The sequence below is a fragment of the Camellia sinensis genome, chromosome 4, assembly GCF_055761805.1.
Source record: "Camellia sinensis isolate YWXY chromosome 4, ASM5576180v1, whole genome shotgun sequence".
Lineage (NCBI taxonomy): Eukaryota > Viridiplantae > Streptophyta > Magnoliopsida > Ericales > Theaceae > Camellia > Camellia sinensis.
The window spans coordinates 185,779,004-185,806,258 of record NC_138964.1 but is presented as its reverse complement, the minus strand read 5'-3'; the positions used below and the strand labels follow the sequence as shown (position 1 = coordinate 185,806,258).

Genomic DNA, 27,255 nt, shown 5'->3' with positions numbered 1-27,255 from the left:
TTTACGCAAACCTGTACCGAATTTGAAAATATCTTTATCCAAACCTTAAAAAAAATTCAGACTGGATTCGAATTGCTCGGGTTGAACCCGTCCGAGTTGTACCCCTAATCCTACGACCTCAACAACAACAAAAAAAAAAAAAAAAAAATAGAGTAACTTACATTAATTATACCTTTTTTTTTTTTTTAAAGATTAAAAAGACTCAATTAATACAAATAGTATGAAAATAAAAATATATACAAGATAGAACATATATTTTATGTAAAAGAGATGATAATATTATTTTTTTATCTATGTAAGTAATGAATTCTTGATGAAAATAGCTTACATGTTGTATGAATTAAAATTTTAAGAAAACCAAATATAATTACTTCAAATTTGTAAGACTTATTATATTTTTTTCAGACATCAAGGGAAGTAATATAATTTACCCAAACAAATACGGTGGTTCACAATCTTCTATTGATCTGGGATTGTCCAGCAGACTGGTCCAATACAAAAAAATAGTTAATGTATCAAATAATAAACTCAATATACACTCAAAAGGAACCCCAAACCAACCCATATCCTATATCACAACCATCCCCAATGAAAAAAGATATGCAATATTTTGTTGACACTCACCTACAATAACTAACACTGCCTACAATAACTAACACTGCTTCTGCCTCTGCCTCAGCCTGTGAGGAAAGAGATCCCACATCGCGAGCTGAAATTTTCAGCACTTTCTGCACCCTCTACCACGGTCTCTTTGACCATCAGAATGGCCACAACACAGAAGAAGAGGCTTTTCTATGCACCGTTATGACTCTGCATGCATATCCTTCACTATTTCTTCAATCAGATATCCGGTAATCTGGGATTCCATCTCTTTCCCCACAGCATCAATGTCATCATTCATCAACCCTGACCAAGTGGTGAACCCCAGATCTTCGGCCACCATATCATTAATGCAGTAATGAAATTTGTCTGTTGGAGGGTATAGATGTGCACGAACAATCTCCCATGCACGATCCAATAACTTCTGTCCACGTGGAGGAAGTAGTGCAGGACCAATAGCCTTTCTGAATCTAGACATGGTCACAGGTGGTCCAAGTACAACTGAAAGTGCTTCATTTAACAAATCAAGCAACAACTTGTGATCTCTTCTGGACCCTTCATTATCCTTGGTCATTTTCTTGTAAGACTCTTCTACTGCTTCAAAGATGTCGTTGGTTATAGGCTTTGCTAGTGGGTCCCATCTTGATAAAATGTTGTCAGATGAACCATCGTACAGACCTGAAGCAACAAGCAAGTCTCGGATGTAAGCTTCTGCTTCATCCTCTAACTCTGCCATTTCAGTTTCCAAGGGCTGCTCTTCGGTGACTGTCTTCTTGGGGCCATCAGCATCGAGTTCATTCAGTTGCCTCAGGATCACTATCCTTGTTGGAGCAGAAGATATATCCAGCTTCTGGTCGGAATTAATCAGAGATGGCTGCTCAAAATCTCTAATTAGGGTTCGGTTCCTTGAAGAATATGATCCCTTCTGCTCAGATGGAAAAAGTTCCTTCCTAAATCCATGATGTTGCAACCCACTTTCACATGGGCTTGCTTTTACTGCATGACCCATAAAATCTATAGGCTTCTCACTTGCTGTAATTCTTCTTGAATTTGAATAGAGAGCAACCTTTTCCTTGTTGAGGGCTTCTTGAGCAAGCCACTGGCTAGGAATTCTGTCAAGTTCAACAACCTTTGAGCATTCCCTGATCCTTGCTGCTTGACATGCTTCAAATTCTTTCTTAAACTTCTGTAGTTCCTCCTCTTGAGGATGTTCTCGTGACCTTGGCTTTTTCAACTTCATGTGAACATGCTGACTATCAGGATCTTTGTCCTTGTTATGTTGAAAAGAATTAAACTCCATCTGTCTAGAAGAATTTGAGTTACAATGGACATGGCCACCTGAGGCTTTTTTATTCTGTTCCTTCTTATGCAAATTGGTTCCTGGCTTTTGATTCTTTTTTCCATCCTGCCGAGCTACAGATTTTGTATCGAATGATAACATATCCATTCCCATCAGACGGGCCACAACACTCGGTACATTTTGTCTGGTGTTTGGTCCTTTGGACATTTCTTCATTGATCAACATCTTCATTGAAGCCTCAGTTGGATAAGAGTTCTCGCACCACTCATGTTTGACTTCATAAGAGTACTGAAAAATTCGTATATAGAAATAAGAATCAAGAAAGACACCTGCAGAGAGAGAGACACACACACACACACAACATACATGGAGAATGATAGAACAGAGAACATTGACTATTGGAACTTGGAACTGATATTAAGAAGCACTCCTGTATCATGCTACAAGGATGAGTAATGAGTACAAAACATTTGTTCAGTGTAGAAAAAATAAAAAAAGCAAACAAGACAAAAGTTCAATAATAACAAACTGTTTTATACAAAGATTTGGATTTAAATAATGTCACTGACAAAATATATATACATGGGAGAAGATTAACAAACGTATCAAAACAGAAAGAATTTGAGTTCATTGAGAAAAGGGCTTCTTAATCTACCAACCAAAATAGACAGCGACAACAGAAATTAACCTCTTCAAAGATGATAAATATCATCAAAATAGTGACAATTATTGATAGAAAATTTTTTTCCAAACCTGATGCGATTTATCCAAAGAGTACTATAAAAACTCAGGAATTGTTATTTTAGTATTTTTCTACTAATATAACAACATTCAATTTTACTTTAACAATAACCATTTTGGCTTGAACCCTTAATTTCTTGTTTGGAAATTTCATCCAAGTACAATTTGCACTGCACAATGGTAATTGTAAAAGTTTCAACCCCAAGTTTTATTTTATTTTATTTTTGGTGAGCCATCAAAGTGTTTGTAAAACCTCAAAACAAACTTCCTTCCAACAAGAGCTGTTGCCCAGTTCTTGTGAGCCTACACTAAAAAGAATCGGGTCAAGCAATCTCTTAAAATGAACACCATGAGCTAGAGCAACAATAAATCCCTTCTTTCTGAAGAATGCAGAGAGTAAACTGCAGTTTGAACACTTCAAATACAGTTTACATCAAAAGCTAACATCCTATCCTCTCTTAGTCACAAAATAACGACAAGAAATAGTAAACCGTTCAAAGGTTCCACCCCATAAACATAGTATAAAGCTCAAATAAAATAAGGTAAGCGATGATGTTATTACCGGGATATTGTCTCCAACAGCGTAATAGCTCTGCGAAGTTTCTACTGGAAGCTCCAGGCTGTTTTGAGGAGCCTCTAAGCCTGTATAGTTGTATCAGCATCATTACCCTACTAATTTAAAAAGCACAAAAGAGATTCAAATGGAAAAATGTGTTTCAAAACTTATTCTCTCTTGCCATAACCAGGTGAGATGAGGTTTTCTTGTGGTGGTAATCATTTTCTTACGAGTGCTAGTGCATCATCTAATATGACAATATTGTGAGTCAAATTAGTAGTTAAATCGTGGTTCTCCTCCCTGAGAAGCAAAGAGATTTGCACATCCTTTTTATTCAAAGAGTCTATAATCACCTTTACCTTGGTTAAGTGTTATAGGTATCAGAATGATGTCAGCTAATTGCAATTGGCATAGGTCAAACTCAAGCTGACATCATTCTGATACCTATAACACTTAACCAAGGTAAAACCATAGCTATTGTTCCATAATCACTGTCAAAATCAATTAGCTACCTTTCATGGTTTCTAGAAATTCAGAATTGAGAAGTAGTCAATTGACTGAATTTATCAAAGTACATTAACAAAAGTTTTGATTAAAATCAATTGTCAAAATCAATTAGCTACCTTTCATGGTTCCAAGTTCAACAGCCTTTGAGCATTCCCTGATCCTTGCTGCTTGACATGCTTCGAATTCTTTCTTAAACTTCTGTAGTTCCTCCTCTTGAGGATGTTTTTGTGACCTTGGGTTTTTCAACTTCATGTGAACATGCTGACTATCAGGATCATTGTCCTTGTTATGTTGAAAAGAATTAAACTCCATCCGTCTAGAAGAATTTGAGTTGCAATGGACATGGCCACCTGAGCCTTGTTTATTCTGTTCCTTCTTATGCAAATTGGTTCCTGGCTTTTGATTCTTTTTTCCTTCCTGCCGAGCTACAGATTTTGTATCGAATGATAACATATCCATTCCCATCAGACGGGCCACAACACTCAGTACATTTCGTCTAGTTTTTGGTTCTTTCTTCTTCTTGTCTTTCTTTTCTAGCTCTTTCTCTTTGTTCTGTTTTCAAGAAAATGTAGGAAGATTTAGTTTTTAGATAAGATAATGGTCAACAATTTACTTAAAAAGATAGTTCTGAAACCGGTTTAAGTTTGACTTTTAATGTGTTCAAAAATTTGTTATTTATTTATTTATTTATTAACTCCTTTTCGTAAATAAAAAAAAAAAGTTAAGGGGACATTTAGGGTATGTTTGGTTTGGATTTGTAAAGTAATTTGGGAATTTTTTTTTAAAAAATTTGTTTGGTTTTAACAAAATATCAAATCATTTCAAACCCTCAAATTCCAAAATTACTTTCAAAATATACAACCAAACAAACCAAAAAAAATTTTAAACTCTCACCCAAAAACAATTTTTAAAGAGAACCAAACCAAACATACCCATCAACTCTGAACCATTAATCTGGGTTCAGTCTCTGAGAATATGTAGGAAATTTACCAAATTTTCTCAGCAACCAAACATCGTATTGAAGAGGGAAAAAAAAAAAAAACGAACCATGGTGGGTTTGAACTCTTTCATTTTCTGCAACTTCTTCAGCTCCGTCTGAAGCGTTTCTCGCTCTTTCCCCCTTGCTTCAAGCTCCTTCTCCTTCATCTTCAAAGTCTCCTCTCTTGCCTTCAATAGCTCCTCAGTTTGCTCCTTCTCGATCCTCAACTGTTGAAGCTTTTCTTGCAACTCCTCAAAAGATTGATTTTGTTGTTGTTGTTTCGCTTTCGTCCCTGCTTTCTTAGCTTTCTTGGCGGATTGAGGCTGTGACAGGCTCTCATGGTTTTCGAAAGTGGTGGTGGTAGTGGTTGGGATGGTGGTGGTGCAGAAGAGGGGGAGGATGCCGGAGTACCAAAAGGCGGCAAAAACCTTATTCATTTTTGAGAGAGAGAGAGAGAGAGAGAGATGGACTGTGTAATGGCGTCAAACACTGATGTGTGTTATGAAAGAGAATTAGGCAGAAGGTAGTAGTGGTGTCACCAAAGGCAACCGAATATGAATGTAGTGGTGTAATATGGAGGGAGAGTGATCCGCGGGCTGTCCTAATTTCTTTGAAAGAAATATCCTAATCTATCATAATTTCCATTATTTGGATCATTCTTATTTTAAAACTTATTAGGTAAAATTATTAGGTAAAATATTTATATAAAAAATTAAGATAAATTACACTGACACTCCTGAAATTTATGTTTATTACAATTCTCCCTTTACATTTGAAAAATTATGCTAACTCCCCTGTTAATTTAATTTTATGTATGATGATCATTACGGTAAGGGTGGAACTGTTATGTAACTTTAAACTTCATGGAGCAATCTATAATGAAATTTTAAACTTTAGGGAAGTGGTGTAATTTTCAAAAGGTGAGAGGGAACTATAATAAACATAAACCTCAAGGGGTGTTAATGTAATTTACCCAAAAAATTAAGGGTAAATTACACCGACACCTCCTAAGGTTTATATTTATTACAGTTCCCCCTCACCTTTAGGAAATTACATCTCCCCTCCTGAGATTTAAAGTTTCATTACAGATTCTCTCCTTCAGTAATTTAATTTTTTTAAATATCAATTTTGCCCTCACTGGGTAAATTACATTGACACCCCTCACATTTTAGAAATTACAATCCATTTCTTAAGGTTTAAAGTAGCATTACCAATTGCCCCCTCGGTTAGTATTAGTTGGAAAAAAAAAGTCATTGAAAAAAAATTTTAATTGGAAAAAAAATTAATTGAAAAAAAAAATTGTTAGTAAAATTTTTAAATTTTTGTTTAAAAATCAACGTAAACTCATGTTTTGAATTTACGTTTTTTTCTCAAATTTACAAACTGAGACAACCATTTATAAACTAAACAAAATTATCAAACAAGTTTTTTTGATAGTTTTTAAATATTTGTAAATATAAATTGAAAATTGAAAACGAAATGATTACCAAACAAGTCTCGGAAGCCTGTTTGGTAACCATTCCATTTTCAGTTTTCAGTTTATATTTACAAAAATTTTAAAAACTGTCATAAAAATTTGTTTGATAATTTTTTTGGTTTATAAATGGTTGTCTCAGTTTATAAATTTGAGGAAAAAACATAAACTCAAAAAATGAGTTTACGTTTTCAGTTTTCAATTTTTTTTTCAATTAATTTTTTTTCAAATAATTTGTTTTCCAAATAATTTTTTTTCAATTATTTTTTCCAAAAAAAAAAATTTCCAATGAATTTTTTTTTCAAATAATTTTTTCCCAATTAATTTTTTAATTAATTTTTTTCAATTATAATGTGTGTGATTCCATTATCATAAATAATAAAAATAAATATAAATTAGTTTATGCTTTTAAAATTTTTTAAACATTTTATTCAAACCAAACGCGTTTGTAATTTATATTTTTCTTAAAATAAACAAAAATCAATTTATAAAAATTTTGTAAACATAAACCAAAAACGTAAACGTTATCAAACGTTACCTAAACATTTCGTATTCAGTTTTCAATTTAAATTTATAAAAATTTTAAAAACTGTCATAAAAATTTGTTTGATAATTTTTTTGATTTATAAATGGTTGTCCCAGTTTGTAAATTTGAGGAAAAAACGTAAATTCAAAAATGAGTTTACGTTGGTTTTTAAACAGAAATTTAAAAATTTTACTAACAATTTTTTTTTTCAATTAATTTTTATTTCAAATAATTTTTTTTCCAATTAATTTTCTTTTCAATGATTTTTTTTTTCCAACTAATGCTAACCAAGGGGGCAATTGGTAATTCTACTTTAAACCTTAAGGAGGGGATTGTAATTTCCAAAATGTGTGGAGTGTCAATATAATTCACCCAGTGAGGGCAAAATTGGTATTTAAAAAAATTAAATTGCTGAAAGGAAGAATCTGTAATGAAACTTTAAATCTCAAGGAGGGTGATGTAATTTCCAAAAGCTGAGGGGGGAACTGTAATAAATATAAACCCTAGGGGGTGTCAATGTAATTTATCAAAAAATTAAAATGATTAGATATTAGGGTAAATCCCAAATCACAAGTAAATAATCTCATCACTCAATCTTACCGTACTCACTAACCCAATCTACCTAGTAAGGAAAACAAACATGACCTTAGTTCCAATGATAGAAATTTGGAGGGAAAATGAAAATGTGAATCCAAATTTCTATAATTTTACTGTTTGTAACTAATTAGAATGGGATAATACCTACTAACACTGTAATCATTTTTCTTAACTAAGCAAAAATCTAATCCCACACTACCCCTAATAATCTCATGTTTGTAGATAACCTGAATCATTTAAGAGTAAAAATAATAATAACCCCAAGAAATTCTATTATAGAAAATTTATTATTAAACAACTGCTTAAATAATAATAGCACAATAATTTTATTACTAATAACATAATTTTTTATAATGAGTTTTTCATTCTCTCTCTTTAATTCTTACCATTCAAAGGACACAAGCCCTCTAGTGATATTGCCTTCCAAGAACATGTTAAGCTGACCAATTTGAGCAAGTGCATATTCAAAAAGAAATTTGATACTTGGCATTTCATAATGCACAAGCATTACTGTGTTCTATGAAATATGTTAGAACACACAACACACATTAATGAAGCAAATAGAGTATAAAATGAACCACCAGCTTAAACAAAACAAATGGAATGTGCGAATGCCTTGGCAGCGTGCGATTATGAATGCCTCAGCAGTCTAAACTCGTACATTCATCAGTCTCTGAGGAACTCTACTATCTTATAAATAAACACCGACACTGTACAAAAACAAGATTGTAATGACACAGTTCGGATAAAGAACATAGCTCATTGCATAGAAGAACAAAGCTAAGGTTTAAAGGAATGCATAATTAGGTCAAAGCCAATTTCTACTTATTGCTATTTTCTTCATAATCTTGTGACCACAAGATTGGGAATTTTACTTGGGTCGACTACGGTACGGATATAGAATGTCATCAAGACGTCGTTTCATGTGATTGCTTACTCTATGCAGGTTCTTGGCCACCCCCGTTGCAACCACGCTTGCATTTCTAGAAAATCTGCAGTTATAAACATAATACAAATTTTAAACCTTGTGAGAATTAACATCGAATTCTAACCGATTGAAAAAGTAATCATATAATTGGCTTGCCTGCTCAAGAACTCATCCCCTACGGAGTAAGCAGGTTTTTGTATTCGAGGCTGAGGAAATCCACGAGCATCTTCAAGAAAGAAATACCATATATTAGAGTCACAGTAATTATACCGAAACATAAGCCACATAACATTCCAGGTAATGAATTCAAATCATTAAAAAAAATGCCAGTAAATGGAGAAATTTCCATATGATACAAAATTAGGAGCACAAATAAGAAATAGTTGATAGATAGAACTAGAGGAAAACTTTTCATAACCAGTAAATGCCACAAGGAAAAACAAGATGATATCTTCATTGTTAACATGGCCACTAAAAAGCTTGCAATAATTTTTTTGAAGGAAATATTTACCAAGAAAATGAAGTCCAAAACCTAGGGAGCATGGATTCAGAGAAATGTTCATGCCCAACAAACATTGGATACCAACACTCATCAAACATGTCCTGTTATTGTTATAGTTAGTTTTTTTTTTTTTTTTTACCCCCACCCAAAATCAGCATTACTTTGGACACATGCAGAACGTGCATGTCTATGGTCTAAACACAGATAAAGCACATCTTGAATCTTGATGCAGGTTTGAAGAAAATAAAATGGGGGCCAAAGATCAAAATCAAAATTACGAATTTGTACATATTAACCCCTCCTTAAGGTTATATAATTTTTGAAACCAGTGGGTACCTGGTCCCACCATGCCACATGCCACATGCCACATGCCATTGCCACATCATCTCCAAGATCCCTCCATGTCAATCTCATGAGGTGATATGTGGACCACTCAAATGTGTCATACTAGCTCCTCCCTTGGTCAAGCTATGTTGTTCCTAAATGAGGTTAACGCACATAGCACCTTAGTCTCAACTCTCAAGACAAGTTACATGAACTTGGATGTAAGTACAGAGTGCAAGATGTGTCTCAACATCAATTCATCTAATTCCGAAGTCTAAGGACACCATGGCATGGCTACATATTTCTATTATATTAACATTCTTTTTCATTTTCTAGGGTAAAATATGTTTATAAAATAACATAGAGCAGTGTATCTATAGCATGGAAGTTCTACCAGAGTTTTACAGTAAAATTCTGCAAGTGAAAATATTTGTCGGGTGCCCTCCAACTAAACATGTTGAACATATATTCATATCATTAACCAAGTGTTGAGTGCCCACTGTCAATACTTCACACATTTAAAAAGTCTATGTAACATGCTTGGGGCCCTTCAGCTCAACCAAGCAAGCTTCCACTTGAGCATGTCCTTTCTACTCTAAGTGATGAAATGCTCAGACCCTCCTTGGCTCAACAAACAAACAACTCTTCACCTTAATGTATCCATCCTATGACGCATAGTCATTTCACTCCAATGGCACCTTAATGTTCTCACACAACATATGTTAGAAATGTTAGACTTAGGGATCCCTCAGGGTAGGTGTTGTGATTTTGACCTACGAGACTTCTAGGGATATGTGATGTGGTGGCTAGAATTCATCCAGTTACTCATCCATGTTCCCAAGGAACCTACTTACTGACCACTCTCAGAGAGAGAAATAGAGATCTCCATATAGGTACATCTATATAGCCTCACCAAGTGGTTATGCCAAGTTTGAGACAGGAACCCCACCATATCACCTGTGGTAAGAGCACGTTCAACCCTAACCACGTTCAACCCTAACCAAGGGCCTAAGAAGCACAGAAATTTCTATGACACGTCAATTTTTGACAAAAATATGCCCACTCTTTTCTTGCTTATGAGATATAAATTCAATGTATAGTTGCATCTTTCAAATTTTAGTTCAAAAAAGTAACCAAGATCGAAGGCACAAAATAGGCAATCGCACACCCTCCAAGTGATCAAGCCGTGTACATATGTATGTGTGTGTATTTAAACAAGACCACAACAGTACAAAATCCCAGAGCTGACTTGATGCATTAGTGCACAAGCACTACCACAAGCTATGCCAAAGGCAGTCTGCTGTGAATTACATCAAAGAAAAGGAAGATATTATACAAGATTGTATAACAGAATTGCTACTACTATGGGCTTGTGTAAATGTAAAATCATAAGGCTCCAATTTGTAGGGAAAATAGAGTATTGAGAGAAGTTAAAAGATACGAGGGATGGAGAAGATACCCAAGGAACGGACATTGTCTTTCCTGCAATTAGTTTGGTTGAGCAGGAAGAAGAAAAAAGCAGTAATTTTGTTTTATTTTAACATTCTGTAAGAAGGGCTAAGATTAAAAAGGTTCCTTCTTTCCTTCCTCCTCTCCATCCACATTTGGGCAAAAAGAAAATAGTAGGCTAGTGGAATTAACACCTCTTTATGTTTCCTTCTGTTCTATTTATTTTTACTACTAAACATGGAAATTATCTGCATCCCCTCCTTCCTTTCCTCCCAGTATCTCAACCTACCAAATAGAGCTTAAACTATTAATAAAAGCAATCCACTCCAAAGATTAATGTCACCTCGTCAACCTACGAAAATTGTACCCTGCTATGTCCAATGCCTTCGAAATACAATGAAGAACAAGCCTACCAATTCAGAACTCAAAGATTAAAAAGCCAAAACCACACATTAAAAAAAAAAAAAAAAAAAAAAAAAAATTATAACATGTGCACAAGGTAAAAGAATTATGCCTCACCGCAGTAATAACATTATTTCAACACTGTAATTTAGAATTCGATGACACTTTGGCCATCTAAGTTAATTGCAAGCAGTGTTGTCAGTATTCACAATACATATCTTACGATTAAATAGTTTTAGAGAGAAATCGATACATATCATAATGTAATATACAATACATGATACATGATACGATACAAAAATACTTAAATTTTTTTAGCAATTTAAAAAATAATAATAATAATAATTGAATTTTTTTATGACAATTAATATTATTACAAATTTTCATTAACTTATTACAAAGAATATTTTTGGTACTTATCTTTTATTTTTCTCTACCTTTTTGACAAATATCTACTTATTTGATCTGGTAAGGTATTAAGCATATTGTGTTGTTGATTTAGACCTACTGACACCGGTTGAAGTTCAAAGTTGTCTACTATGGACAAGTACCTTGAGAACTTAAAAGGTGTAAATTAAATATTAAAACCTAAATGGTTAGTTAAGACAGTATTTTATACATGTTTTAACTCCACTCTTTATTTTATATTATATGCATGAAGTATTGAGAATAATACATTGTATATGCATTTATCTTTAAAATTACTTTTGCAATTTTAAATATTATACATTGTTTGGTGTCTTGTTCTTATAGGATATTTATTTTTCTACCTATTTTTAAAGATGCTAAAGTATCTTAGACACACGATACGATACACGATTTAGAGAAAAAACATGATACTCAATTTGTATTCCGATTTAACAACTCGGATTGCAAGTCAAACTGTTCAAAACTACAAATAATTATATATGACTTCTTGTTACTATAATTGTTCTAAACTAAGCTTCTTACCTTTGATTTCGCATTTCTAAATCTAAATAAATTACCTTCTCTGCTATGAACATGAGCAGGAACAGAGTCAGCAGCATTAACTTTTTTGTCATACAAAACCTGCAGCAAGGGTTAATTATGTCAGTGAAACATAATGAAACATGCGCATGTAAGCCATACACCAACACCACCCTCCTATTTACACCAAAAATTCAAAATTTATATGCTTTATTTAATAAAGCAAATATGCACACTGTTGGTTTAAGTCAAACCTTAACTAACAGGAGCTAGCTCACCGGTCAGAACCCTTACGATCTCACTAGGAGGTCAGGGGTGCAAATCGCAGCACCTGTGTACAGTGTATGGGGTCTTAATCCCCATGTATTTGTTCGGGGTTCCCTCCCCCAAACTTTGGGAGTTTCTTTATATTAATTATACGTTTTATTTGATCTTCACTGTGATTATGATTCATTGAGATTCACTATAATATAACACATCAATCAAAAAAGAAATTCCCAAATGATCAAAAGGCATTAAGCATCACATGTCTCTAATAATCATATCAAGAACTAAGAGGAGTAACATGATGCAAAATGACATAACAACATTGAAAAGTGTATACTTTCATTAGTCTTTGATATATCCTCTAATAAAATTATGCAAATTAAGAGAACCAAAATAGCATGAAAAAAAAGAAGGAAACTCAAGATGATAACCTCTAGGCCAACACAGACCGGCAATTCTGCTTGTGTTTCTTGCACATCTGCTGTAGGATCTTTTCCATTTGAGTACACAGAGTAACCAACACAAGCATATTTGAATTCTGCAAGGCTTCTACCTTCTCTAGAGGCTTCCACCTCAGATTCTCCAACAACGTGGCGTGGTACTAGTCATCACACTTGGAAATCAGTATCCATCTGTAGTTGCAGTGAAAAAATTCCAACCAGAAAACATATGTATGAAGTAAACTAATAAGAAATGCATTGTGCAATCCCTAGGGTGTACAACATTCCAAGATCCATACTGTAAAACACATCCTTCAAATAGTTAGTGCAGAAAGAATAGAACTTTGTGAATTTCTACTGGAAAAGGTGACATCATTTCAGTCTAAAAGGTACATTCATACAGGTGTAGAGGCAAAAACTTTTTCCCTCCACAAGTTAAGCAAATCCAAAGCCTCTTAAGTAACTGGCAGTCAATGAAGTACACTGGTAAGGGCTCAAGCACTAAGAACCACCAAACAAAAACAATCACAACATAATAGAAAGTCCACAAATAATAGTGTTCCCAACATAACTCACTCATAAGACATTCAGGATTTTTTTTTTTTTTTTTCCTCTTTTTGAACTACTTTCAGGATTAGTTAACAACCTAAAAAATTGTCAAATAGCAGTGCATTACATTTCATGGACTTTCTGTTTTTTCAGCTACCTAGCACTTTCACACTTATAAAGCTACGGATAACCATGCTCTCTGACGTGTACACTAAGTGTTTATATAAATAGTTGAGATCAATTTCGCAACTGCCTTAAATGGACATTTTGCATATTTACAGTTTTGACATCACCTCACTATATAAACACTCCTTAAATATGTTAGCGAGCATGGTTCATAGCTCTAAAAGTGAGTGTAGAGGTTAAAAAAGGAAAAGAACACGCACCAATTCAAAATTCCTTTTTGATAAGTAAATTTTAAATTTAATTTTCCATTCATGAAACCTTCACGACTAATTCAAATTTGTTCGGCATATTGTTTAAATCTAATTGTATATTCTTGTTATTTACTGAGTGATTATTCTTAGTTGAATTATACGACCGATTCCAAAATTGCTAATTTTCTTTCATTCCTAAAGTTCATAGGGCCACTGGCCACATCAACAATTCAGAGGACCATGCTAGTTGCTTCTGTAAGAACCATATTAGTTCCATTCTATAATGATTTTTTATTTTCAAATCAAATCTATTTTATACAGTTCAAATTCAATTCAAGACATATTTTTGTTGATTTAAAAAATAATTAACCCTTGTTTCAAATGTAAAAATTATTTTAGAAAACATTATGATTTCAAATCATTCAATACTAATGGTTGTTCTGAAAATGATATCTATTATTTACTCAACTTTTTATTCATTTAATAAATTAATTTTCAATTAATAAGGTACCTTTCAAAAGATACCACAACTATTGTGCCTTGAAACCAGAGTTGATCATATCTCTAATCCAAACTAAAATTTGTTTCCACAAATAGGAGTTTTAGTTTCATATTAGCTACAAAACTCACAAAATACCTACTATAAAAAGGGTTTTCTATGCAAGTACATACATATCAAATGGGTATGTATGTATGTATGTATGTATGTATGTATGAAGGAGAGAGAGAGAGACCTTGGGGAAGAGAACGAAGGATGCCGAGGCAGAGAGGGTTGCGAGAATTGGAGTTAAGGGTGGAGGAATAGAGAAGACAACCCTTGCATGACTTTGCCTTGTTGTTCATCTTCTGCTTGAGATTTTCTTCTAGGGTTTGGTTGTTGATTTTAGGGCTTTCTTTATCTCCTCCCTTCTCTTTACCCACCTCATTCTCCTCCTCCATCTCCCTCTCTAGATTGGATCGTTGTTGTTGTTGTTGCCGCGAGTGAATAAACGATAGGGTAGTGGAGCTCAAGAGAGATGGCCTTTTTTCTTTTTTTTTTATTATTTTATTTTAACTTTAAACTTTTTTTTTAATACAGTCATGATACGTAGCTCGAATCCCTCTAATCGAAAATGTTGCCGTTTTTTTTGTTTTGTTTTTTTTTTTTTTTAAGAAGCAGAAATCAAGAGGAAGAAGGAGAGGAGAGGAGAGGAGAGGAGGAGGAGGAAGGAGGAGGAGGAGGACTGGAGGGGGCCTAATAACAGGGGAGGAGGCGAGGCCGGAGATGGAGACGGCGGCTAGAGCTGGAGCTGCTGCTGTGACGAGCTGGCGGCGAGGCGATGACGGCAGGCCGGAGCTGCGATGACGGCAGGGAGCTGTGACGACCACCAGCTGCTCCTCTTCCCCTCTTCTTCTCTCTCTCTCCCTCTCCCTCTTCTCCTCTTCTTCTCAGATCGGTTTCAGATCGAAAATGGAAGAAAAAAAAGGAAAAAAAAAAAAAAAACCTAATGCCCAAAACGACGTCGTTTTGGGCATTAGGGGGATTCGGGGGGCAAAATCCTCAAGCTACCAAACATTATTCTTTTTAATATAATTGGTATAAATTATTCTTATACAAATAAAATTCTCTTCTACTGATCTATAAGATTCTCTCTAACGAAAAGAAATTCGAAAGGCCTGGTTGAGTTCTTAATAATAATCACTGGTTTAAATTTTTTGAATTTAATTTTTTAGAAATTTAGTTCATTATTTTTCATATATTTTTTTTTAATTTTTAGTGAATATTTTTTAAATTTTAAACAATTTTTTTAAATGCATCTTACTTAGATGTATTTAAAAAATAAAATATTTATAAAAAAAATATTTTAAAAAATTAATAAATATACAAGAATATAAAAATGCATTGAATTTTTATATTTTTTATATTTAGTGAATTTTTTTATAATTTTTTTACAAATATTATATTTTTTAAAATGTATTTATGTTAGGTATATCTAAAAATTAAAAAATTAATTAAAATATTAAAAAAATTTAGTGAAAATAAAAAAATATAAAAATTAAAAATTTTAATTTTCTAAAAAGTGAATATTAAAAAGTGAAGCCAAACAAGCTCCTTTTTTTTTTTTCCTTTTTTTTCTTTTTTGTATAAATGGCAAAACAAATTTCTTTTCTTGATGTTTCAAAAAATTTCATTCCCTTTTTTTTGAGTTACAAAAGTTTACTTTTTAAATCCATATAGATTATTATAAATAAAAAAAGGGTAAATTATAACTTAACTCTCTGTGGTTTATCTAAAAAATACGGAATTCTCATATAATTTCATTTGTAACACTTAAATCCCCTATATTTCGTACCAAAGTGTAATTTTGGACCGACATAACAGAAATTGTAAAAAGTCTAAATTACCCTTATTTATTTCTCTAATTTTCTCCTATTACAAATCAGAATATTCTTTAATTTTTCTTTATATTTTTTGTATGCCTCTTCTTCTTCTTCTTCTTCATCCCATGGCAAACCACACACCTCTCATATTATCATCAAATACATATCTCTCTCTCTAGAATTTAGACCAAAAAATACTCATCTCTCCCTCTCTAGAATTTAAATTATACATATATGATATACATATTAACTGGCATATATAATATATATATGATACATATTTGATAAATAATATACATATATGATATATATATATAATATATAAATAATACATATGAAAGAATTGATGAGTAGTTTCAATTATACATATATGATATATATATATATATATACATATTAACTGATATATATAATACCTATTTTAACAGTTATCTTGCATAAGGAAAAGCGATCTTATATTACTTCGTATCTCTCTCTCTATATATATATCCTCCATCAAAACCACGAACCACCCTTTACAAAGTTATATAGATGAAGCAACAGAAGAGGGTAGATGATGAAAAAAAAAGAAATAGATTTGGAGATGTTTCTTTGAAATGTGTGAAGTTAGTTTTCGGACAACTTTCGACATGCCGAAACCACCCATTTTAGGAAGAAGTGAGAAAACGAGGTAGCGTAAGATGAAGTATAAAGTAAGGTGAGGAGATTGGTGAAAGAACGAGATAAAATTGTTAAGAATCGAGAAAATTATGGAGTCCAAAAGCGAAGAAATGTCAGAAACGGGAAGAAAAAGTGAGTTTGGTTGGTATGAATCCCATCAATGCTATTTCAAAAATCTAAATATTTACACATATTAATTGTTTGATTTCATGGGTTGGGTTTGTTAGTAATATGAATTATAAGAAGAAAAGTGAGTTTGGATAATTTTTAGAGAGAGAAGTTGTGGTAGTGATTTTGAGTGGTGGTTTTGCATAGAATAAGAAGTTGGTTGTGGTTTTGCATGGAATATTGTGGTGGTGATGTTGGTTGGTTGTGATTTTGTATGGAAAGTGATGGTGGTTGTTTTGTATGGAAGGTGATGGTGTTGCATATTTATATAATAAGGAAGAGAGAACCTGTGTGATGGTCCAAGACTGTAACTCATGCTCTGTTGCACTATACCATTCTATGTATATATAGGGCAATAAGGGTGTTTTGGTCATTTGCCATATGTTTTTGGGTAGGAAAAACTACTCCACTCACCATTCATGGTCGTGCAACACACGTTCCGTTTAAACAAATAGTTCCATCAAAAATTGCACTTTAGTATGAAGTATAGGGGATTTAAGTGTTACAAATAAAACTATAAGATGGCTCCGTATTTTTTAGGCAAATCGCAGGGGGTTAAGTTATAATTTACCCTAAAAAAAATTATAAAATTTTATTTGTTTTTGTTTTTTCTTAATTTTTTTAAAAATATTTAAATTGTTTTATGATTACAAGTTAAAACTATTTAATAAGTTTTTAAAAAGGTAAATTACAAATACACCACCTAAAATTTGATTAAAATACAAATCGCTCCTTGTGATTTTGAAAATTACATTTCACCCCTGACGTTTCTAAATTTCATAACAAATTACCCCTTTTATTATTAAATCATCAAGTCAATTAACAGTTTTTAATGATATTAAAAATATGTTTCAATTAATGATTTATGTAATTTTATTATTGTATAGTAGAATAATTATGAATTTCATTTTTTTAGTTAATTTTGCTAAATAAAAAATACTAACAATGAGGTATTTGTAATTATCCAAACCACAAGGGACAATCTATATTTTAAGCAAATATCAAGGAGTGTATTTGTAATTCACTCTTTAAAAAAGGACGCTCGGGTCAAAAATTTAAATTTCGTTTGTCTAATGGTGTAGGTACTACTTTATTATGGCTCTGTTTGGGAAGCAAGTTTAGATCAAAATAGTTATACAGGATAAAATTGATTATTTTAGTCAAATAAGACAAAATATCACATCTAACTCATAATCATTTTATTTTTTTCACAAAAAGTTAAAAAAATCAAAAAATCTATTCTAAACGAGACTTTTTAGCCTCAAATAATAATAAAAAAAAAACTAAAAACCAAGCCATTACCATTATGTATTCCCACAAATTTATCTGTTGAATCCATTACCAAACCCAAGTCTCTCTCTTCTTTTTGTCTCTAGAAGCCATCGACATCCACTTTCATTCTCTCTCTCTCTGTCCACTTCGTCTCTCTCTCGCTCGCTCATCACCATTTACGCGTAGCATCACCGAAGCATGTCAATGCTGGATTGATCGACACCATGAGAGAGAGTAGAGAGAGAGACCTCTAGGGTTTGCTTCATAATTAGAGACCTTTAGAGGTTTCCTGTTACTAGCAATGAAAACTGCTCTACCACCACTACTGCCTTCGCCGCCGACCGCCACCTCTCTCCCCGCCTTTCTCTTTCCTTCTTCTCTCTCTCCTTCTTTCTCTTCCTCCCCACCACCACTGCAAATACCATTGGAGTCAGAGTCGGTTTCATCACCGTCGAACTCGCCGCCGATGTAGATCGGCTCAACGGAATGTGTTTTGGTTACCAGCGCTAATCTACAGATCCGTACGCAGGGTGATTTCGATCGTTAGATGTTTACATCGATTGCAGAAGGTTGGAGATTTATAATAGTATAATCTAATGAAAAAAAAACTCCTTAAATTGTTTCAACAGTACAAGAGGTTTTTATAACGATGGTTTTATGACTTTGTTGAATTAGTTTTTTTGGCCTTGGATACTGATGAAACTTTGAAATTTTGGAATCACCAATCTATGTCTATAATCTGGAAAAATTATTATGAAATTTTTTTTAAGTTAATTTTCAGCAAGAAAATTTTGTAGTGTCCTTTTTTTGTTTCGAATCTAGTCCACCATTAGAGTGTGAAAAAAGAACCTTCAGCTTAAGGTAGTGCTATGGTAAGACCATTCTTACTATTTTTTTTTTTTTAATTTTTTTTATCCGTTGAACATTCTACATTTACTATGTTACTGTTTTTTATTTCTTTATTTTACTTTTTTTTTCCCTCTGTTTTTACAGATTAATGAGCATGTGCGAATGGACAACTATAGACGTCCCCGAACGCCCCGGGAGGGAAATCCCGTTTCGTTTATTATGGGCTTACTACGGTTCAGGACTCAAAGTCACGGTTCTGTATCTAATCTCGCAGAGTGTAATGCAAGACCGCTGAATCATCAAAGTGTCTAAATTCGGCAAATTGTTTTGAAAATAGATTTTTAAAAAGAAGTGCCAAACATAGACTGCTTTGCCAGATACAGAGTCACCACCTAAATATTTTATTTTTGGGGAATTTAGAAAACCCTGACTCGTGCCTAAGGCCACGTGTCCGCCATCACCAAAGTTGCCTCGGCTCGAGAACTTGGTTATGATTGGGGAAGGTCATTTCATGAGCACCCCCGCTCACCCGATCAAAGATCTGCCTCTACTAAGTATGATATCGAGTTTTGAAAACAGTATGTGCTCTTATTCCGGTTTATTAGCCTAGAATTACTATGTGATGCGCACAGCATACAAGTATAGACTGGGTTGCTTGAATTGGAACAAAACATCTCATGTTTATTTTGAAAAACGGTTTGCTACTCGCAAGTAGGCTAAAATGCAAATTTTGCCACTCTCAAGTGGGCTTAGAAAACATGATGATTTGTCACTCTCAAGTGGGCTTAAAACTCGCAATCGATGAATTGTTCCAATCCAAATAACCCAACCTTCACCTACAGGCATTCAGGCAGTTATATCACATAAGCACATAGCCTCATGGTAAGCATGCTATCATGGCAGTCACTCACACATATGCAAGGATGCTAAAGTATAAACACTTACCGAGTACTCTGGGCCAAAACAGAAACTAGTTAGTAATCATATGCATGATCTTAGTTCATGTTAAGATGGCTAATGCAACACATGCAAGATGCAACTAAGATAGACTCGGCTATTCTAAAATGGCATGTGAGATGCTACAAATAACATGTATTCAACTCGGAATTGAAATACAATGCAGTTAGTATGATGCGCCGAGCCTGGTGCATGCAAGACAGATGAATGGATGCAAACATGCGAGCATAAGTATACTAATTAAAACATGCCCTAATCTAACCATCATAAGCTAGTAAATAAAATGGAGAAAGACATGGGGTTGGAAGACATACATCACACACACGCACACTTATTACAACATTGCCCTCCTCAGAGGATCCGAATAAATAATATACAACCAACTAGCTAATCTAAGCTAATTAAATTAATTATTACACAACCTTAATTAATTAACAAATTAACTAAGAAAGCAAAATAAATTAGCATGCAAGCTAAATGAATGGACTGCCTTAGCTCTGTTCCGAATGATGAAAGATGCATGCATATTCGAGTCGCCTTGTCGAGAAATTCCTCGTGATGCCCCAATTTGCCTCTATTTTGCAATTGATCCTGGAACGCTGTACAAAGCTCCAGAAGGCTGCTGACCAGTTTTTGCTGTCGGTTTCCGGTTTGCTGCAACAGAGAGTAAGAAAGGGGCATGGCAAAGTATTTTCACATATGTATGCACGACCACTCTCCTCGTAATTGCACAAGCTCTAGGGAGTGTAGACCTCAATTCTCGTGCCACTAATCACGCATCTCGATGCATGATGGCCGATGAGTCGAATTGCATGACTCAATATGAAATGAATGCACATATAAACATAACAAGGCCTAAACTCCATCATAGGTAATCCGGAGTGTCGGCGACCGGGAATTGAGACACGTTTCGTCACTTTGAGTACGAAACATCCTTCGTTTTCCGTGTTTGGACTAGCCCTGCTCCAAACACAATGCAATGAGATGGCATACACAATGTGACTAACATGCAACCCTAAATGCAATGCAACCTAATCATGCTGGCATGCGAGGGATGATATGCACACATGCAATTAGCATACGCAATGCTATGAACTAAGAATTACATACTCGATGCACACAAACTAAATGGCATACGCAATGCACATACGAAGACAAATGATGAGATGATCAAGGCATACACAATGCAATGGCCAAACATGCAACAACATGAACTATATGGCACATACAATGCAAGACGGACTTATACCAATGTGAGTGGACCTCAGCCACACCCCAAATCAGCAGCCATACACAATTGAATTTAGACAAGAGCGCTTATGCAAACATGCCTAATGCAGGGGACCGAACCTAAGGCATCAAATGCCACTCTACCAAGGCAAGGCAAGGGATGACATATGGCATACAATGACACAAATTCCAGCTCTAAAATAGCATACAAGATGGTCCCGAAACATGTAAACACCTCACCCGATGTATGCTAGATGACCTGAATACCGAAACTAGTGGAATGGATTACACTATAGGTATGCAAACCAATGCTCAAATGATGAAACCAACCCCAAACAGTCCCTATGCAGACCAAAATCAGTGGCAAAATGTGTTGGGATGGTGGCTCGGAATGCATTCAAACGAAACTCATGCAATGGTCGGTAAATGAGGCACACAAGCATAACTCTAGAAAGCACTTAAAGCATGGAAAATGTGGAAGTATAGCACAAGTATAAGGTCTGAAATGTCATACACAATGATGCCAAAACATGTCAAGGGCCTAAACAACGCATGCTAGTGGACCCGATATGCAAACCTAGTAAGCTTGATTGAACTATGATCATATACAACAATGCATGCATAACCTAAAACACTTCAAACAGAGCTAGGGAAGCCTAAAATATGAAGAAAAATAGTTTGGATCATGGCCAAAATATGCTAGGAAAGAGGGCCAAAAGATCATGTAATACAAGCTAGTGAACCATGATTTGCACTACAACCATATGTAGCACATGAGAGGTCACCAAACCAGCCAAAAAAAGAAACATGGCATGCCAAAATATGGCCAAAAACCCACTGAAACTCAGTCAACACATGTTAGAATGAGGTGCTCCTTTGGAAGGCCATGTAAGGGGTTGTTCTACACACGCAAGATGGACATTCAATATGACAAAACCACCTCTGGAAAGAGGTTATGAAGGCCCTAAAACTCACTGAAAAGGGCTTGAAATGAGGCTAGGAAGCATGCAAGTAAAGGCTCCTTTGAAAGGCCATGAAGAAGGTTACTCTACACATGCAAGAGGGACACCTAATATGGCAAAAACAAATCTGGACAGAGTTCATGCAGGTCATAAAACTCACAAAAAGTGGCCTGAAACATGGCTTGAAAACATTAAAATAGGGGCTCCTTTGTAAGGCCAAAAGGGCCAACAAACATGGCAAGGAGAGAGGGGGTCACCCCCCTCTGATTTTGGCTCTCAAAATAGTATTCTAGCCACTAAAAATCCACTGGATTTCAGTGGCTAGAAGGCCAAACAAAGCACAAAACCAAGGCCTAGATGCAAGGCTCAAAATAAGATGCAAATAAACATGCAAGGGGGTAGATGACCCCCAACAGAAAAATAACCTTAAACAATCTTCAAGAGGAGCTCAAAATAAGACTTTTTTCAGTTTATGTCAAGGCTCGAAAATGCTTCCAAGTAAGGCTAAGATATGAAGTAAAATAAGCCTTAAAAGAGGGATGGAGCATACAAGGGGGTAGATGACCTCTAACAGAAAAATTTCCTTAAACAAACTTCAAGAGGGACTCAAAATAAGACTCTTTTCAGTTTATGTCAAAGCTCGAAAATGCTTGCAAGTATAGCTAATGTTTAGGTCCTTATTTTGACCTACTTGAGCTCTGTCCACACTTAGTTCATGCATTTGTGCCATGTATTGCATGCCTCCTTTGTAGTCCTCTTTACTAGCTTCATGCTTTAAGGACCCTAACATGCCATACTTATGTTATTTGAATGATTTGGCATCATTTCTTAGCTCATTTCAGTGCACTTAGTATTGCTACACTTCCATGTTTTTTACTTTTTAAGTGTTCTTGAGAGTTACACCTTAGTGCCTTAATTGGTGAGCCAATTGGCATGCATGCTTGTATGTGTTTTCGGTGTCTTCATTTTAGCATTATGGCCTCTGTTTTGGCATGGCTGAGGTCTACCCACATTCGGTTTAAGCCCATTGAGCATTGTGTATGCCATGTCACATCACATCGTGCATGTTATGTTGTTGTTTGCATTGCGCATGCCATGCTCTTGATTCGAATTGTGTATGCCATGATCATATTGCATTGAGATTGCTATGTTAGTCATTGCATTGTGTATGCCATATAGTTCATTCGCATTGTGTATGCTAGTATGTTAATTGCATGTTTGCATGCTTATCCCTCCCATGTTTGTATGCTTGAGTCGCATTGTGTATGCCATGTAATGTGTTGCATTGTTGTTTGGAATAGACGTTAGTCCAAACACGAGGAACGAGGGATGTTTCGTACTCCAAGTGATGAAACGTGCCTCAATTCTCGGTCGCCGACGCTCTTGATCATACATGATAGAGTTCTAGGCTTTATGTGTTTACTTGTGCATTCATTTTACATTGAATTGTGCAACTTCGCCTCTCGACCATCATGCATTGAAATGCACGATTGGTGGCCTGAGGGTCGAGAACCACACCCCCTTGAGTTCATGACATGATAGGGAGGGTGGTTGTACACACATATCTTGCAAATACATTGCCATGCCCTTTCTTGCTCTCTGTTGTAGCAAATTACAGTTCAGCAGCAACAACTGGCCGGCCAGCCAAAAAAACTTGTTGGCTGACCACTTTTCTAGTTTTTCAACAACCAAAAGTGGTCGGCAGGTGTCTGGAGAGACCAAAAGTGGTCGGCCACCCTCCCACAGGTTTCCCTAGGTGCAGTTTCATCTTTCTGGAGCTTGGTGCAGAGTTTTGAGGACAGATGAAAACAGAGGCAAATTGGGACATCGCATTGCATTTCCGAATGAGGCAACCAGGCTTGCATGCATTCCTCTTCCTCTGAGGCTCTTGATTTACTGCTTTCCTTAGTTGCCATGCTTAGATAGCTCGCTTTTGCTTTGGTTTGTACTTTAATTAATTAATGCGTTAGCTATTCAATTCGTTCTGTAATAATTAGTTAACTAGGATTAGTTAATTAATTTGTTGTATAATAATTAGTTTAATTAGCTTAGATTAGCTAGTTAGCTTCTTATTCGGTCTCTCTTTCAAGAGAGCGCATTATTGTAATAAGCATGCGTGTGTGTGATACATGTCTTCCAACCTCCATTTCTTTCTCCCTTTTACTTAACCGCTTACGATGGTTAGTTTTAGGACATATTTCATTTAGCATACCTTATGTTTGCATGCGTGCATCCATTCATTTGTCTTGCCTGCACCGGGCTCGGCACATGATACTAATTGCATTGTACTTCAATCCCAATTTGAATACATGTACCAAGTTGCATTTCACATGACATTCTAGAATAGCCGAGCCTATTTTAGTTGCATTCTCGCATGTGTTGCATTAGCCATCTTAACATGAACTAGGATCATACATGATTTCTAACTAGTTCTTTGTTTTGGCTCGGAGTACACTGTGAGTGTTTATGCTTTAGCATCCTGCATGTGTGTTAATGTTGCCATAAAAGCATGCTTGCCATGAGGGTAACTGCTTAGTTGATTAACTACCTGAATGCCTGTGGGTGAAGGTTGAATTACTCGAATTGGAACAATTTATTAAAATCCGCATTTTAACCTACTTGCGAGTAGCAAACTTCAAACCGTTTTCAAATGAATGTGCAATGTTTTGTTCCAAATTAGACGATCTAGTCTATACTTGTTTGCTGTGCACATCACATAGTAAGATTAGCTAATTAACCGGAATAAGAACACATGTGTTTTCAAAAATAAGATATCATGCTTAGTACAGGCCGATCTTTGATCGGGCGAGTGGGGGTGCTCATTAAATGACCTTCCCCAATCGTACCCAAGTTCCCGAGCTGAGGCAACTTTGGTGATGACGGACACATGGCCTTAGGCACGAGTTAGGATTTCCTAAATTCCCTCAAAATAAAATATTTAAGTGGCGACTCTGTAACTGGCAAAGCAGTCCATGTTTGGCACTTCTTCATAAAAATCAGTTTTCCAAAACGATTTGCCAGATTTGAACTCTTTGGTGATTTATCGGTCTCACATTACACATTCTGAGATTAGGTTCAGAACCGTGACATTTGAGTCCGAACTGTAGTAAGCCCAATGGACAAAACAGAATCCCGCGCCATTTTCGCGCGTGGAGTGCCGGGACGTTCGGGGCGAGTCCACAGTTTCTGGCGACTCTGCTGGGGATTTAGAGAACTTGACTCGAACACATGATATCTTGTTTTGATTACACTTATGTGTCTCTTTGCATTGCATTTGCATTGGTGTGCCTAGGACACCGTGTTTACCATATGCTATTCCTGAACGGTTTGCCGGACGCTCGCTTTAAGAAATGTGCCATAGTTGCGGGCTTTGCCATGACGGGAACACAAACCTCAGTTTTTACCGAAGCACCCTTTTTGACCATTCGACCTAGTGCATATCGGAATCCATAATGACTATGCCAAACTAGGATAGGTTGCTTACCCGATTGTAGGTTTTTTGAAATCGTTGTGTGCGTAGTGAAACCCTAGCTCCTGACAAAATAGAATAGGGAAACCTTACCCCAACATAGGGGTGTTTTGTCTCTCATTTTCTTGCTATGTGCTTTTAGAGTGTGCCTCTACAGGGATGCATATATCAGTTTGCAAGTCTGGGTATCAGGCCTGAGGGCATCAGTATTTTTTGAGGGAATTAGTTTTACCTGAGGGTATCCGTTTACAGGCAGCATTTTGGGAAGAATTCAATAGAGAGCATAGTCGTTCAGCTACACTCATATCTGTTTTGGTGAAATTGGGCTGAGATGCTGCCTGTTTTCTCTTTTGCTAGGTAGTCTTGGAAACATAGCTTCAGAAGGCTCCAATATCCCCCGAGGTTCATTAGATTTATGCTGATAGACTTTGTCAGGTCAGAGATTCAGTTCAAGAGCAGCTGGTATTTTCTTTCGCTGAGGCAAGGTAGAGAAAGGCCAATCAAGGCTCACTGGTTCATCTGACCCATTAGTCACCAGTCACATCACCTCTGTTCAGTTCAGCATACTCGTGATGACGCAAAATTCAGAAGAAATTGTGATCATGGTAGCAGCATTAAACCAGGGAATCGCCATGCAGGGTGAGACCAATGTTGAAATGCAACGTCCACCCAGGTCACCTGCCGCACATCCAATCTGGGAACCCTAATTATTCCAAACCCGTGAGCCCACCATTTTTGAGCTGATGGGAATGATCGGCAATCTTCAGAGGTTTGTGGTTGATCTAGCCTTTAGAATGTCGGCTCCGCCATCGATCATATCACATGTCGAGAACTTCATACCAGAGGAGCCCCCACTATTGGGACAGATTGTAATTGAACTCAGCCAACCTGAAGCCATCCTAAGTTCCAGCAATAACATGTTGACAACAACAGGGCTTTGCACTGATGCAGCAACCCAAACCTTCGACCAAGCTAAGGCGAGCGGTAAGAACAAGGTGGGGGCATACATTGATCCCTATGAACGACTTCTGCAGGCTGTTGAGGCTTTGAAAGCCAGGGGACTGAACAAACAGAAAGTGCTCGCAGTTGCTACCAAAACTGTGGATGATACCTTTGTCACTCAGAACGAGGGCAGTTCGAGCCAAGGGGAAAATCGGGAAAAGGGTTGTCGTACCAGAACTGTTACTCCCAACCCTAATTCTATACTCGGGAAAGATCAGAAAACCAAGCCAGCACCTGCTGACCCCTTTGCTAGTGCATCCAGTAAAAATCCACAAACCTCGAAGTATCAACCCTGAGGTTGCAGGGTCTTTCATGCCCTCTATATGCCTTTGTCCAAGGCTCTTCAAATCCTTGTTGAAAAGGGGCATCTTAAACCCCTCGAGCCTCGGCCTCTCCCTGCTCGTCTTGCACTAGGTCATGATACTATCCAGTACTGTGCGTACCATCAACAGACTGGTCACAGCACCGACAATTGCTTCCGTCTTCGCCATGAAGTACAAGACTTGTTTGACAGCAAGTTCGTCCTCCCACCAAGCTCAGCAAAGTCTATTGCCACTGGATCAGTGAATCTGAAAGATAATGTGATGTGATCAGGGGATGAACCACCTGCAGGCAGCGCTCAGTTTACTTCAGATGTGGTATATGGCACGCACTATTTTGAGCATTTACAAATGCTAGTTTTTGTACTTTCTGACTTGGGTATTCAGTCAGTTTTGTGGTCTTGTATATAGTCAGTCTTTTCGTACTATGTCAGTTGGGTCTATCTTGTTGTATCGAGTCAGTCTTGTTGCATAGGAGTCGAGTGATTCCGGGGGTGTTACCTCGGACATCACTATTTTGTTTCGTGTTTGTCTTTTTG

The 27,255-nt window shown here is 35.8% G+C and overlaps 3 protein-coding genes across 6 annotated transcripts in view; 1 reads left to right on the top strand and 2 right to left on the bottom strand.

Moving 5' to 3' along the window:
- Positions 1–27,255, top strand: part of LOC114266759 (DNA mismatch repair protein MLH3-like) — a 110,567-nt gene that overhangs the window by 27,863 nt on the left and 55,449 nt on the right. The window lies entirely within an intron of this gene.
- On the bottom strand, positions 427–5,298 carry LOC114266758 (uncharacterized). The gene is made up of 4 exons (XM_082867117.1): positions 4,752–5,298; positions 3,821–4,256; positions 3,204–3,283; positions 427–2,188 (listed from the first exon to the last, which is right to left on the bottom strand). Exons 1-4 carry the CDS (start codon positions 5,118–5,120, stop codon positions 803–805), a joined length of 2,271 nt encoding a protein of 756 aa, XP_082723243.1. The 5' UTR covers positions 5,121–5,298; the 3' UTR covers positions 427–802.
- Positions 7,849–14,541, bottom strand: LOC145789767 (uncharacterized). Its single transcript, XM_082867131.1, has 5 exons — positions 14,201–14,541; positions 12,532–12,701; positions 11,872–11,935; positions 8,365–8,434; positions 7,849–8,272 (listed from the first exon to the last, which is right to left on the bottom strand). The coding sequence occupies exons 1-5, from the start codon at positions 14,403–14,405 to the stop codon at positions 8,152–8,154; spliced, it is 630 nt and encodes a 209-aa protein (XP_082723257.1). The 5' UTR covers positions 14,406–14,541; the 3' UTR covers positions 7,849–8,151.